At 39.2% G+C, this 15,105-nt stretch overlaps 2 protein-coding genes across 4 annotated transcripts in view; one reads left to right on the plus strand and one right to left on the minus strand.

The window, feature by feature from the left end:
- The window catches only part of Stx19 (syntaxin 19), a 40,138-nt gene that overhangs the window by 8,328 nt on the left and 16,705 nt on the right, over nt 1-15,105 (plus strand). Inside the window, exon 3 of one of the 3 annotated variants that reach the window (XM_013503563.1) lies at nt 12,098-12,562. The exons of 1 other annotated variant lie outside the window; for it this stretch is intronic. The gene's annotated coding sequence lies outside the window, so the exon portion shown is untranslated. Of the gene's footprint in view, nt 1-12,097; nt 12,563-14,324; nt 14,361-15,105 lie in introns of those variants that run through there. One more of the 3 variants, XM_013503556.1, reaches the window with a different exon arrangement.
- Arl13b (ADP-ribosylation factor-like 13B) overlaps nt 1-15,105 on the minus strand; it is a gene marked incomplete in the record, with an annotated part of 75,626 nt that overhangs the window by 3,398 nt on the left and 57,123 nt on the right. Inside the window, 4 exon segments of the mRNA XM_005375514.2 lie at nt 2,684-2,752; nt 3,691-3,807; nt 8,704-8,929; nt 13,316-13,430. Of these exon segments, the coding sequence (XP_005375571.2) occupies nt 2,684-2,752; nt 3,691-3,807; nt 8,704-8,929; nt 13,316-13,430 (527 nt within the window).

Genomic DNA, 15,105 nt, shown 5'->3' on the forward strand with positions numbered 1-15,105 from the left:
TAATAACTAACACTACCTAATGTAAACTTTTTGTATTAACAGTTTAAATGTATTATACCTGATTTCTCCAACTACTAGAGTTGACTGTATATTTTAAACCCCAATGAAATATAATTTTACTTAATTTTTAAAAAATTAATAAAGATATTTTAAAATTTGTGAAAGTATAGTATTGTGCACTGAGAAGATAAAATTTGATATTATGAAAATTAATTAAAATGTTGAGCATGTAGTGGCTTTAAACTTACATGTATTCTTACAAATCTTCCCCTGCAAGTTCTCATTTAAAAACAAATGCCAAAAAGTACAGTTAGGGGAAACTCTTCTTAGTCTGTTTTCTTCCTTTCTTTCCAAATTGTCGTTAATTATAATTTTTCCCCTTGAATGTCACCATGAATTTTCTGCATCTCCTTGTGTACTCTTCCCTAATAAACAGCAAGCGATCATATTTTCAACTGCATTCATTCAGCAACACAAAGTGTATCTGCTCCAGGCAAAGAACTCTTACCGTGTGATGACTACTGGGGTGGGGTGCTACCTACAAATCCTGCCCAGCCCCTGACCCGGCCCCTAGTTTTCTCCTGAGTGCCTTAATCTTACTTCTACTGCCCTTCAGACATTTCTAAACACCTAAGCCTGCAGACACCTCACAGATTGTATGCATCTCCCTGTAAAATGCTGTCCTTTCCCCCTCAAGTATTCCCAGTTGTAGGGACAGCTCCAGCCTTCATGCATCATATATTGTTAAAATATTCTTTGCGTAATTTTTATTCTCTGTTCCACTTTCCATTTGTCATTAGATTACAGCAACAGCCTTATAACTTGGATTCTTACCTCAGGAAAGCCACCATCAAGTCTGTATTTTACACATGACAAAAATTATTTTCCTGGGCATCAAACTTAATATGATTTTTTCCACACTAAAAATAAGTATTATCTCTTAAAAATTATAGCAAATCCATACATCTTTACAAAGATGCGAGACTTTCAATCTGGCCCAAAGCCAGAACTCTACTTGCAATGTTCTTTATAATTTAAAATTTTTCTCTCACCCACTCTGTACACACATGCTATTCTCCAAATAATGTTCTTTCCCACCTCTCTGCTTTCAACTCCTCACTCTTCTCACCCTTTGAAGACCCAGTTCTAACACTGCTTCCCTAACTGCTCATGCAGTCTATGCACAGTAATGCTACACCACAGAACTGTTGACCCTGACACGACAGTAAGCCGAAGTAGTACTCTGTTAGAAGAGGATCTCCACAAAAGCAGGATATGTGTCTCATTCATCTTACTATTACAAATGTGTTAGCTGATGGCAAACACAAAGTACTTACTGAATGATAAAGTCACTGAGAAAAAAATGTGTAATATAAAAATTATTTCCCTATGTGTATGTGATTGTACATATCAACACACTAACATTACCCTGCTTGCTTCTAACACTATGGATATTTAAATTCATAATATATGAAAAGACGGGTTCCAGAGAGGGGAGGGGAACAGGAAAAAAGAATCAAGACCTATTATCACTGGTACAAATTCCACACAATGGATACGGTCAGTATGTCTGAAAATATGTACTGATAAAAACAAAGATTAATAAAAAATCAGTAAGTCAAATAAAAATATATAATTCTAATGGAAATACCTTATCAATAATGTTCATATAGTCTAAGGATCAATATCTATCTTTAGAAATGTAAAAAATCTAATTTTCACTAATGATTATAATGAAATATTCCATTATTGACCTATAGTGCTCTGAAAAAAGCACATAGTATATCTATAATTACATCATTTTTAATAAAATATTTTATAGAGTTTGATATAAATCAAATTATGTAGTAACCCTTTTCTAAATCCTTTTCTAAATTTTACATTTCCTTTTTCCTACTAAGTACTCTCCTTAGGGTATTTAGGTTTTAGAGTAGGTTAACACAGAACTATCAAAAAGGGAATTAGAAATTTTGATGAAACAAACTGAGTAATCTACAATGGTATGTAATCAGTCTTTGGCCTTGTAGAAATATCTCATTGTGAAGACCCAGACTGATGGTCGATAGCCACAAGGTGTCTTAATTATTCTCAACTGTCCTGTTCCTACTTTTTGCTTCCTAGGGTTCTAATGTCAGTAACTGGCTGGATTATAGCTAATGTTAATTTCATTCAAGGAAAATTATTTTCTTAATTTCAGGAAGATGTCAGTAACTTTCCACTTAACTTTATTTGGCTTACTGATTTATTCTCTGATTTTACACATTTTGTTGGCCTTTTCTTCATTTTAATATTGAGCAGCTGTCTTACTAGAAGAGAAAACTATTTGTATTATCATAGAGTATATCGCGTAAATGTGCAAGATCTACAGGGGTTTTTTTTTTAAACTGTAGGTGTAATTTTCGTGTCTCATTATTTAAATTTCATGTCCCCTTTTCCCCTTTTCATATGTATTTACGTGAATATAGCATGGATAAGCTCAAGAATGATTCTTTTACATTTGTATCCTAAAAAAAACATCAAATTATATAGATGCAAAGTGTACTCAAACAAAATTTTAAATAAATTTTAAAATGTAATGAAAAAGGATGGCAGTGGATTTAAAAGGGTTCCAAAAATAAAATATTAAGTTTGTTTAAGTTACAAAGTAAATAAAAGTGTTTGAAAATAAATCCTTCTGCATTACCATTATGACGTGTTCCACCAAGAGGCTCAAGTTTTGGAAGTCTAGTGACTCTGGGGGTTCCCCAGCCAACTGAAGAAAAAGAAAAAACATGGCACACTGTTAAACATATGTCTCTAGGACCATGGAGAGGACCCCTCCCTTGACAGGACGTATACAGAACATTCAGAGTTAATTCAAATTTACTAAATGATACAACACTGGACAGCCACAAATCTATTTTAAATGGTTTCTATTTCAAATTGTAAGGATTGTACAGGCTGCTAACATCTACTTTAAGCTTTTATTCACTTTTAACTAAAAATATAAGCCCCTTCACCACCATCATACATAAGCTTTAGATTACTATTCTAACCTGTAGCAGAGGCTGAAAGAAATAGTTTTCTTAACAGGAATACTAGAAATAGGTCTTTAAAAGATTCCTAAAAGAAAATATTACTGTCTAAAGCCTTGTCGTTGGGCTACAAGGACACTAAAAACATATTAATGTAGTCATCAGGTATCTATCTAATGATAGTGGTGAAACACTCTGCTTAATGCCAAAAAGTTACAATTGTCGTGCAACTATGACCCCTTATGAGTAATGCACTCCTTTACATGCATTACTCAATTTAATCCATGCAACAGGAAGTGGGTATGTATGTTGGATCTATATTTGGAAAATTTGAACATCTAGGGGACTCTCCGGATGAAAGGTCCACAATTTTAAAAACTAACATTAGCTGTCCATCCAATAAACTTAAATTCCTGCTAGCAGACTGGGTTTTGATATTTCAAAATGAACTTGAACACAGTCTGGAAATTACTGGGTAAGTTTCCATAACATTTTACATTTTTATTATAAAAACTGTTACTTACATTGACAAATTTCGCAAACAGTAAAAGTGAGTGATTCTCATAAATTCAGAGGAGAATGAATATACAATAAAAACTATACAATTTATTTCTTTTTCTTTTTCTCTTTATCGTTTAAAGTAGCATTTCTAAATTTTGTGTATCGATTTACTCACCAGGAGGGGGTGGTGGGGGCGGCGTTGCACTCTTAGGAGTTGAGTCGTCTGTGTTAACTGGTTCTACTCGGTGACTCCTTTTCATTCTTAGTTTCTTAGTTTTCTTTTTACTATTATCTAAGATAATATAAACATAGACTTCAATACCATTGGGGAAAAGTAAACGTCTATAATAGAAAACATTGTATCTCTGCGAAGTGAACTTCTAAAATACAAAATAAAGAACAACATGAAAATACTGGTATTACCATAGAAACATCTTTGCTGGAAATTGCTATCACTAATCAAATATGAACTTGAGTAAATTTACTAAGTAAAAATATTTGACTAATGGTTAACTTACGGGGTCAGGGACATAGCTCAGCGGCACAGCACCTGCCTGGCAAGCACGAGGTCCTGAGTTCAATTCCCAGTACCAAAACAAACAAAAAACTAATGGCTAACTTTATATGTAATACATTATATATACACATATATGAAAATATACTTTCTAAAATGGGAGTTACATGTAATGTAAGAGAGTCAACATCTGTGAAGCAGTAAAAAATGCAAATATATTGAGAAACAAATTATTTCTCTGAGCAAGTTAGTGTCATTTGAGACACCTCGCTTTTAAGTAGAAATAGAGCAATGCTCTCAGCTAGTGTCGTAGCTCCCAGCTGGGAGAATGGAAGGAGAGCTCCAAACCACACCGTACTTCAGGATCGGCAGCAGCTCAGGGTGGCCGAAGAGCACAGATCGCGGAACATTCGATTCGGACCTGGTTCTCAGCCCAGCCCCAAAGAAACGCTATCTTACATTACTCAGGGTCACTCAGTTCCTGGCTTCCCATATATATAATGGAAATTATATGCCCCAGGATGGCTATGTTGAATGCTGTAATGCTGTGTTGAATAATACAATGAACCTGATGAGATGCTTCAATATATAAAATATAATGCCATCACTGTGGTTGTAAGACTTACTATCTCAGATTTTCTTATGCTATATTTTAAAGTCATTTGCTTTCCCCTTTATTTTTAACAGTGTGTCAGGTTAGAGACTTTTTACAAATCAAAGACAACAACTATCTTTACGGCTACTTCTTTTTAATTCTGCTGAAAGAAAGTTGTATGGGTATTAAAATGGCAGCCCTAACTTATCTAACAAAAACAGTAACCTCAAAAACTGTTTTTCATTCAGCAACTAACTCGGAGATGGAGAATGTATTTTCATGAGCTCAAGGATACTTGAAAAATTTCTGACATACAATGGAGCCTTTTCACTAACTAGGAATGGCATGGAAGTAATTATCAGGCCCAGCCTCTCTGGAAGGAATGTTGTAGTTCCTTTACAAGTAACCTTAAAAGCCCTGTGAATAAAGATGATACTTACCCCATCTCACAGAGGAAGAAACTAAGTCTGAACAACGCTGTGTTACAGGGATGTCCACCCAGGCTGCCCAGCAGGAGGCGAGTGGCAGGCTAATGAGCACAGCCTCGTCCTGGGGATCCACAGCTGCTCCCTCCCTTGCATTACCACCCGGGCCCCGCCTTCCATCCCATCAGTGGTGGCATTAGACTATCACTGAGCTCGAAGCTACTGTGAAGTGCACATACCATGTGCCCCCCTTGTGAGAATCTTGTGCCTGGTCATCTAAGGAGAGCTGAGGAGGTCATGCTAGCACTAGGGAGGAGCTGCAAATGCAGATAAACATTAAAAAACAGGTTTAACTGCAGAGACAATAATGAATCGACTGCCTGCAGACTCAGCACAACCCTATTACCCTATTATGAGTTGCAAGTGACAATTAAACTGAATATGGCGGCAGGCTTTCTAGTAAGTTGATGTAATTCAGTTGTACCCTGGACTCAAAGGTAGACTTTAAGTTAGAATCTGACAGTTATTTTAGTCTGCACAAGGCCCGCCCATTATTTTATTTACCACTTCTATTTAGGACTTTTTCCCACCTACATATTGTCTCAGTCACTAAGCCCACAAACTAGGTCTATCCAAAACTGGACAGCTTCTTTGAAAAGTGGGCAAAATGGGCAGGGGGCGGGGGCGGGGGAGGGTGGTGCACACGCCTGTAATCCCAGCACTTGGGAAGCTGAGGCAGGAAGACTGAGTTCAAGGCCAATCTGGCTACACAGTGAGTTCAAGACTGGCCTGAACTGCATAGTGAAGCCTTGTCTCAAAAAAAAGAGGGAAAGACCCAGGGATGATGAGACAGCAGAAGACCCTAAAGCTGCCAAAAATAAGAAAGCTGTATTTAAAAGAAAATACCAAGGGTCCTATTTAAAGTGGGATGCAAGCAGTGATTCAAATTATCCAACAAAGCCATGAAACCTTCAACACTTGTTTGCCGCATGGAGACTAGGTGTTAGAAGACAGGCCTTTGGAGTACTGCAAAGGAAAAGTCCCGAGAAGATGAAGAAAAAAAGCAATCACTGAAAAGTGATGACTTCATCAAAAGTCTCTGCACAGAGAGCACCTGTCTTAGTGGCTAACCACACTGCTGAAACTAAGAAGCCCTTAGTACTGGGAAGAGCTGATCCTGCTGTATGCTAGGGACATTGCAGTAAACTTTTAGGACAAGCTGCTGTTCAGAGATGGCGCCATAACCACACAATGTGATGAACTACCAGGGGATACCGAGGCACAGCTACTAAATTACTGAGTCACTGTAGCAGACAATCCAGCTTGATGAGTCTACTGGTGCTGATAATAAGGCGAAAATGTTTGTTTCTGCGCAGTTCACGTTCAGGATGATGAGCATGAAGATGCCTGCACTCTGCTGCCGAGCACCACCACAGCTGCGAAAGGACTCAAGTCTTTGGCTGAAAGCTGCACACATTCCTGAAGCTCTGTGAATAAGATGGACGCAAAGCACGCCGTCTTCTCTCTATGACTGCTTTCTAAAGGCAGAGAACTGGCCAGAGTTTCTGAGTTATGAAAGCCACACTAGGGCTATCTTTTAGAAAAACAGTAGTCAGTGGAGCACAGTTCGGTGACACAAAATGGGCCACAAAACTTGCTTACTTGTGTGACATACTGAACCGGCTCCAGAAACTCAAATCTATGACCTCAGGGGAGAATGTCAAATGTATTCAAGTTGGCAGACAAAGTGCACGCATTTAAGCCAGGTGTGGTGGCCCATGCCTATAATCCCAGCACTTGGGAGGCTGAGGCAGGAGGACTGCTTTGAATTTGAGGCCAGCCTGGGCTACATGGTGAGTTCAAGTCCAGCCTGAACTGCATATTAAAACCCTGTCTCAAAAAGGCAGAAAAAAGTGGCTACATTTAAAGCCAAACTGGAATTATAAGCCAATGAGTTAACATTAGAATTTCTGACATGTTTTATACACCAGCAGATTTTTTTTTGTACCAGGAATCGAACTCAGGACCTTCTGCTTGCCAGGCAGGTGCTTATGCCACTGAGCTATATCCCCCATACACTAGCAGATTTTTGAATGAGACTAAGCTTGGGCCGCCTTTTTTCCAGCTCAAATACAACCACTTATCTTGCCTTTCAACAGAGTTTGAATATTACTTCCTACCCACAAAGCACCCCTGAACGCAGAGGGAATGCATCTGAGACCCATCTGTGAATTAGCCGGGGGAAGTGGCTCTGTGCTAGAGGGGGTCAATTGCTTTAGACTGAAAAATGACGAACGTTAAAAGTGTGTCTGAGGTGTGGCTCAAGGGTACAGCACTTGCCTTGCAAGTGTGAGGCCCTGGGTTCCATCCTCAGTATTGAAAACAAGATGTACGTTTGAGAAACCTCAGATCGCCACACATTCTGGTTTAAAGTCAAGGTGACATATCCTGAGATGCCAGGAAACACTGGAAAAACTGCCTCTATTTCCAACATCCTATCTTCGTGAAGGAGGGTTTTCTGCGATGCCAGCAGCCAAAACGGGATTATGGAGCACACTGGGAGAAAGCAGCACACTTCAGGCGTCAGTGTTTCCCGCCACCTCAGACAGGAGGGCCAAGGCACAGGAAAGCAAGCCCTGGGCTCCCACTGGCTCTGCACTACTGCGTGCTGTACAATTACTTCACTGTATGCTGCAAAGTAAGAACTGAAAAAAGCTGCACAATACATCTCATGTGCTTAGACCACCCTCCAGCCACAACCCCCACACACACCCTGTCCGTGGAAAAAATGCCTCCCACAAAACTGGTCGCTAACGCTAAAAGGCTGGGAACTGCTGCTACAGCACTTAGAGTGTATCTAGGAAATGGTTTTTGCCCCTGGTTTTCTGATTCCAAACATAGGTTGTCTCCCACGACACCAGCACACATGAGTGTTCTGTTACATCACACCGGCAGGTACCAACCTTGTACAGAATTAAAGGAAAATGGCTATTTGGTAGGAGTGTGTTTATGTGTGTATGTGTGTCTGTGTGCATACAGGAGTGTGCTTGGGAATGAACGCACAGCCTTGTACCAGCTAAGCATAAGCTCTACCACTGAGCTACACCATGGCCCCGATAACGTTTTGAAAATGCTTTATGTTTCAATCTTATAAAAACAGAGAAAACAATGTGAACTTTAGCATGAAAAGGCTAAACAAATAACAACAAAGGCTTAAAATGTTAAATAAATTCCAACAAATCCTAGGAATTAGGCTGTATTCTGAATTTTTCAAAATTGAATTTCTGCTGAATTCTTTTTTTTTTTTTTTGGTCTTTTTGAGATAGGGTCTCACTATGCAGTTCAGGCTGGCCTTGAGCTCCCTCTGTAGCCCAGGCTGGTCTCAAACTCACAAAGATCCTCCTGCCTCAGCCTCTCAAGTGCTGGGAGGACAGGCACGTGCCATCACGCCTGGCTTGAGTTCTTTTAAATTGTAAAGAACCACATGTTAAGCCAAAATGCAAAAATGCATTTAGAGAAAATTGGCTAATGGGCAAAAAAAAAAAAATCAAGATAAATACTGCATTTGAAGACAAAAAAATTACAGGTTTTTTTGTGAAAATAAACACGATAAGTGACATAAGCCATATTTACAAGCCATATACACATTTTCACCTGATTCTGAAGATCGCTGATCTGTCTCATCTTCATCCTCCAACTGCTGTGTTAAGGCCTCCTTATAATTTTCTACTACTTCAAATTCATTGTTTCTTTGGCTATTGTCACTAGCCTGGCTCTGTGTTTCTGTTTGTTCATGTTCCGTTTTCTGTTGCAAGGGACAAATGTCACTGTCTTTTTCCGTCGTTTGTTTCTTTTTCTCTTTTTCAAGTTTCTTTTCATTCTAACAGAAATGAAATATAGCATCTTTATCATAATGTACAGTGGTTATGTCTAACCTCTAACATCAACTTAACATCATTTAACCTAATACCACTTCAAAAACGTTTATAATGTTATAGCCAGGTGTGGTGGCGCACTCCTGTAATCCCAGCATTCAGGAAGCTGAGACAAATGGATCGTCATGAGTTTGAGGCCAGCCTGGGCTACAAAGTGAATTTAAGGCCAGCCTAGACTACATAGTGAGACCCTGTCTCTAAAACAAATGAACAAAAAAGAATATTTGTAATGTCAGACATTCTGTGTTCAAATGTTAAAATTATTTGTTGAAATTTATCATTAAAACATGCTATTAAATATTCAGTAAACACAAAAAGTATAAGGAAAGAAAATAAGTATCACCAGTAATTTCACAACCTAGAGATGACCACTATTCAGTGTATAATTATTATCTGGGGTTTTTCTCTGCCTATCCACACTCACACATATACACCACCCGTAAACATACGTGTGTGACTGTCTCCATATACATATTTATTTAAACAAAAAAATATTAAAGTTTTTAAGAATAGTGTTTCTAGCCCGCTGTGGTGGCGTATGCCTGTAATCCCAGCACTCGGGAGGCTGAGGCAGGAGGACTGCCATGAGTTTGAGGCCAGCCTGGGATACAAACTGAGTTCTAGATGAATCTAAACTGCATAGTGAAACCCTGTCTCAAAAAGACAAAAAAAAGGTGTTTCTTTCTACAGCAAGGAATATATGAAGTACTTAAAACAGTTTCTCACACACAGAAAATAAATGTTAGCTTCTGTTATTTTTCAACAATTATATAAACATTTGAAATGGTTATCTCTTATACTAATTCCTCTACAAAATAAACAAGGAATTCTAATTTCTAATTTCCCCGGTATTGTAAGAAATAAACTGTTGTCTTAAATTTTTTAAATTAAATTCCCAAGTACAAATGTTGAATCGTTGGGGTTAGTACATTTTAAAATGTGACATATTATCACACATTTCTCCTCAAAAAAATTGAGCCAATGCATACCCCAGACAAAAGGATGGGAGAATTGTATTTCTTACATCACTTTCAATGCTGCACATCATTATTAACTTTTCATATATCTGGTAAACTAACGAATATTTACCTTAGTGTTGTTTTAGTTTAATTAAAAAATGTTACAACAAGGGAAGAGGAATCGTCAAACACCCCACTGCTGTTCCCGCGGCACACTGCCCGTGCGCAGCAGCACGCACTCCTGTCACTCCCACAGTACTCTGTGGGCGGCCTCTGTTCTCACCACTGCCGCACCTACCGCGAGGACTAACCACACCGTCATACCGGGCCGCGCGTCCTATGTGCTTTACTCTTCAGGAGGGTCTGCTTTGTTTTAATGTTTGCTTTTTAACATTGTAAAACAGCACTTTAGAAATTAAATATAATATGCACTATCCATTTTCCACTTTATAATTTGTGGTTTATCTTTGAAAGTTTTCATCCTCTCAGCATGTTAATATGTACATTATCTACTAGTATTTTAAAGTTTTCAAATATATATATTTAAGTCTTTGATACTTCTGGAGTTTCATTTGCTATGCAATGCACAATAATTTTATATTTTTGCAAATGGTTGTTCAGTTCCAATGTTTTTCTCTCAATGTGAAATGTTACCTTTATGTTATACTGAATGATCATATATGATTAGGTTTATTCTATTTGCTCCATTGATGGATCTACCTATTCTAGAACCAATACTTCATAATACTTTACTATTTCTAATAGCTATGGTAAAAATCAAATGAGTAATAGGCATTGTAAACAACCAAACACAGTAAAGAAATTTTGTGAAAAAAGGTATTTGCACATAAGAGATTACAGATAATTTGTTTTCATTACTTATTTACCATCTTAAAATTATCATAATTTCAAAGAGTAACAATTGCACTCTCCCCATAACCCTGATTTATAGACCTTCTACATATGGTGTTCTATACCAATATTGTTTTCTTCCTTACACTGTGAAAAATACGATGCTGTGAAAAGCGCTAGGGCTTTCTAAGTAAGTTTTATACATGGTAGTACTATAAAGTTTTATTTACCAATTAAGCTTTCTTACACACAGAGTAATCAATGTTTTGAAGTATTTTTTTTTTTTGTTTTGGTGGTACTGGGAATCAAACTCATGACCTCGCGCTTGCCAGGCAGGCACTGTGCTGTTGAGCTACATCCCTGGCCCTGGAACAATAAATTTTGATTTCTTTCTCTATCAGTGTGGAGAAGGTCATTCTTTGATTAGAAAGCACTGAGGACACACAATGATTTGTTTATTGTTGCAAAAACGAACTGAAACCTTTCACCTGAAGATAAGAGTGTATTTGAATTGCAGGTGGTCCCTATTTTTCAGTCTTGCCATGCATTGTAAAAATTAATGGGAAGTAAGGATGTGATTGTAGTGGATTGACAACTAGTGGTCAACTTATAACCCCCAGCTGAACTGAGTGAGCATGGTGCTGGGTGTGGGAGGCCCACCTGGGGATTGTTGCCAGCATCGTAAGAGGCAGACCTGGAGAAGGATAGTGCTTTGGTATCCGCCCATTTGTACTAGCTACACCCTTGGTTGTTGCTCAATAAAAGGTGACTGAGATTGGTAACTGGGGCTGCAGTCCGAGATGCTGTAAACCCCCTGATCCTAGACTTTTGCCTCTCTTGTTTTCCTTGTCTCTTTCTTATCATCCGTGGGCACCTCATTCTCAGGACCTGTCACCCTGGATAGAACAACGTATCAGTATTTTTTTAATGTAAAACAAAGCTGGGCATGGTGGCGCACATCTGTAATCCCAGCTGAGCAGGAGAATCGTTGCAAGTTTGAGACCAGCCTGGGCTACAAAGTGAGCTCAAGGCCAGCCTGGACTGCATAGTGAAACCCTGTCTCAAAAAGACAAGAAAAAAAAGTAAAACAAAACTTGACAAACAATGTTTGATAGTGTGGAGACAATAATTCATACTATTAAGATACTTTTACTTAGAAAAGCACATTCAGAGGAAATGCAATAGGATTAAGAAAAGATTTACTTAATCTTCAGATAGTTGTGCAATTTAAGACCAAATATTCCATATTACCAATTATTTTGCAGAATAAAGCAGAATCGAAATTATGATTTTTTTACCCAGAGGTGCCTCCCTCAGCAGCAGCACTGAGGAAGAAACCAGCATTCACCTTCCCAGAGCAGCGAGAGAGGCAGCGGCGGGAAAAGGAGTGGGAACGCAGCAGGCCCGAGAGCCAGGCACGGTCTGGGTCAGTGGGAGAGACCTGGGAAGCCCCGCCGCCAGAGGGTTCGGCTGCTGAGCAGGGACGAAGCACAGCCAAGACGAGCCCGGGCACCAGCAGAAGAGGAAAAGAACGACACGCGCGAGCAGCTCCTTAACTTCTTCATAATTAAAATCCACAAATTAATCTTGCTAAAACTTGCAGTGATCAAAATTAAAATAAATTTCCTGTATTCAGACACAAGAAAATGTACTGCAGCTTAGACCATTCTTAAGCACCCTTGGAAAACTAAACTGTTTCTGTGCTCTACACAAGCGCCTAGACATTGTTCCAAGGCACAGCAGCAGCAATCCTGGGACACAGACAGTGTAAGTAAATGGATATATTACTGCTCTGTGAACAAATGACAAGGGAGTTACTGCAACAGTCACTGACATAACTGTAACAGCATTCAACGTTTATCTACATTCTAATTTATTTCGAAGTCTAATTTCCTTTTTCTAACACTGTCAATATAATCTAAAATTAGCTCTCATTTTTTATATTTTGCATGCACCTTTTGAAGAGAAAATAAAGGAAGAAACACTCAATTGCTCACACCTTTCATTATTTAGAGAAATTATTCCAGTTCCTGTGTTACAGCCCGCTCCAGCTGGCGGGCTCTGGCGGGGACAGGGTCGTGGGGCTCCAGCTGCACCCAGCGCACTAATCCACCGACAAGGTCCCAGCTCCGCCGGCCTCGGGCGACGAGGCCACGCGCACGGAGGGAGGGACTGTCGGCGGCGGGGCGGAGGGCTCCGAGGGTGTGCTTTGCCCCAGCCGCTTCCTCCTTGGTCCAGGCTAGCCCTCCGCTTCATGGCCCCCTTGAGGCGCGCAGCTCTGCTCCCCGATGCCCCAACATACTCTGCTGTGCCAGAGACGCAGGCAGTGCAGTCTGCACCCACGGACTGCAGCCAGGAGCCAAGCGCACCGCTCCTCCTTCAGGGTGACACCGCAGGTGTCTGTCACCGTGAAGGAGAGCTGGCTCACACACCTTGTCCGGCCGTCCTCCTTTCCCCTCCTCCCCAGCATCAGCATCACAGTGTAATAAATAAACAATCACACTTGCCACCCACTCGCACCTCCATTATGACAGACGCGATGGGCTGGAAAGGGTTCACAGGAACTGGTCTCGGGCCCAAGTCATCAGCCCCGCTGCTTCCATCCAGCTCCGCTTGCTCTCCTTCTCTTTGTTCTCTATTATTTGAGGGGGGAAATGGAAATTTCTGTGTAAAAAGTGCTGAATTATGCTTAATGAACCAGTCTGCAGTAGGTTTAAGGGTATTTAGTCTTAGTGATATAAACATCTTGTCATAGCTTTTAATTATTGAGGGGATTTGTAAAATACTTATTCAACTAACAGGCCTCTATCCTCTTTAAACATCACTTATTTGAAACTGTGCATGGCAGCACATGCCTGTAATCCCAGTACTCTGGAGACTGAGGCAGAAGGATCACCATGAGTTCAAAGACAGCCAGGGTACATTGTGAGTTCAAGGCCAGCCTGAACTACATCGTAAGACCTTCTCTCAAAAAACAAAACAACAACAGAAACAAAAAAATAATTAGTTATCTGAATTAAAAAGAAAAAATTCTAACAATTCATAACAGTGACTTCGTTGTTTTGTTTCCTGGAGACAAGGTCTGCCTGCATAATACGGGTTCGTCTTTTTTTTTTTTAATTGCTCCACCTACTTCTAACATTCATTTAAACTAATCATATATATAAAAAAAACAGCTCTCTAATTTTATCCTTTACTGGCTGGTATTGAACTCACTATGCAGCCCAGGCTGGCCCTGAATCTATAGCAATCCTCCTGCCTCAGCCACCAGGATGCTGAGATTACAGCCATGTACCACCACAACACCCAGCTAGTAACTCCTTAATGTTAATAGTACAGATTAGTTCTCAAACATATGTAGTTGCCAAATTATTAATTACCCTCCAGAATCAAAGCTATTCTTTTTACCAGCACTAAAAGAAAAGTCTTCTATTGTTAATACAACTTGGACATATTCCTTTAACTCAACCTGTGTTTTTATTTATACACAAACATGTTTCTCATTTACAGTACAAAGAAAACAGTGGGACATCTATATGTTTATTCTACAGCAGTATATGATAAGGTAATACTATAGAGTGATATATTTCATCCAGTTGTGTATCATATTGGAATAGCTAGGTAAAACCTGTTGCTTAGTTTAAGAGTATGAAAAGTTGTAAAAATAAGTTGCCCTGTATCATTCAGATTAAATATTCCCATAACAGTTACTAATGAATCATTTAAGATTTCTGTGATTTATAGTTAATGTTGCCTAATACATGAAGAGTAAGTTACTAAAACAAGCAGCTGCCGGGTGTGGTGGCGCATGCCTGTAATGCCAACTCTGAGGCAGGAGGATTGTTGCAAGTTCGAGGCCAGCCTGGCTACAAAGTAAGCTTAAGGCCTGCCTGAACTGCATAGCAAGACCCTGTCTCAAAGAGCCAAAAAAAAAAAAAAGCAGCCAGAGACAGAAAAATGAGAATTAGGGATGAACAGCTAGATCAGAAATACATATCCTTTCATTCTGAATCTGGAAAGGCAAGGTTTAGAGACTTACAATTTACTACTCCTATGACCTTGAGCTAGATCATTAAGCTCAGGCTTCCACATACATATGGAAAAAATACTTCACTGAGCTGTTTCAAAGATCAAATAAAGCAAAATAAGTGAGGGGACTCATAAATAAACAAAACAGAATAGTCGCTGTTATGTTATTCATTAATGACAACTGCAGGTATACAGTATCAATACTGTATGTTATTTGATACCAAAACTTTGCTATCACTATTTTGATACCAATCACTATTTTGATACCAATCACTATTGTG

The sequence above is a fragment of the Chinchilla lanigera genome, unplaced genomic scaffold (assembly GCF_000276665.1).
Source record: "Chinchilla lanigera isolate Chin_1 unplaced genomic scaffold, ChiLan1.0 scaffold00006, whole genome shotgun sequence".
NCBI classification, from domain to species: domain Eukaryota; kingdom Metazoa; phylum Chordata; class Mammalia; order Rodentia; family Chinchillidae; genus Chinchilla; species Chinchilla lanigera.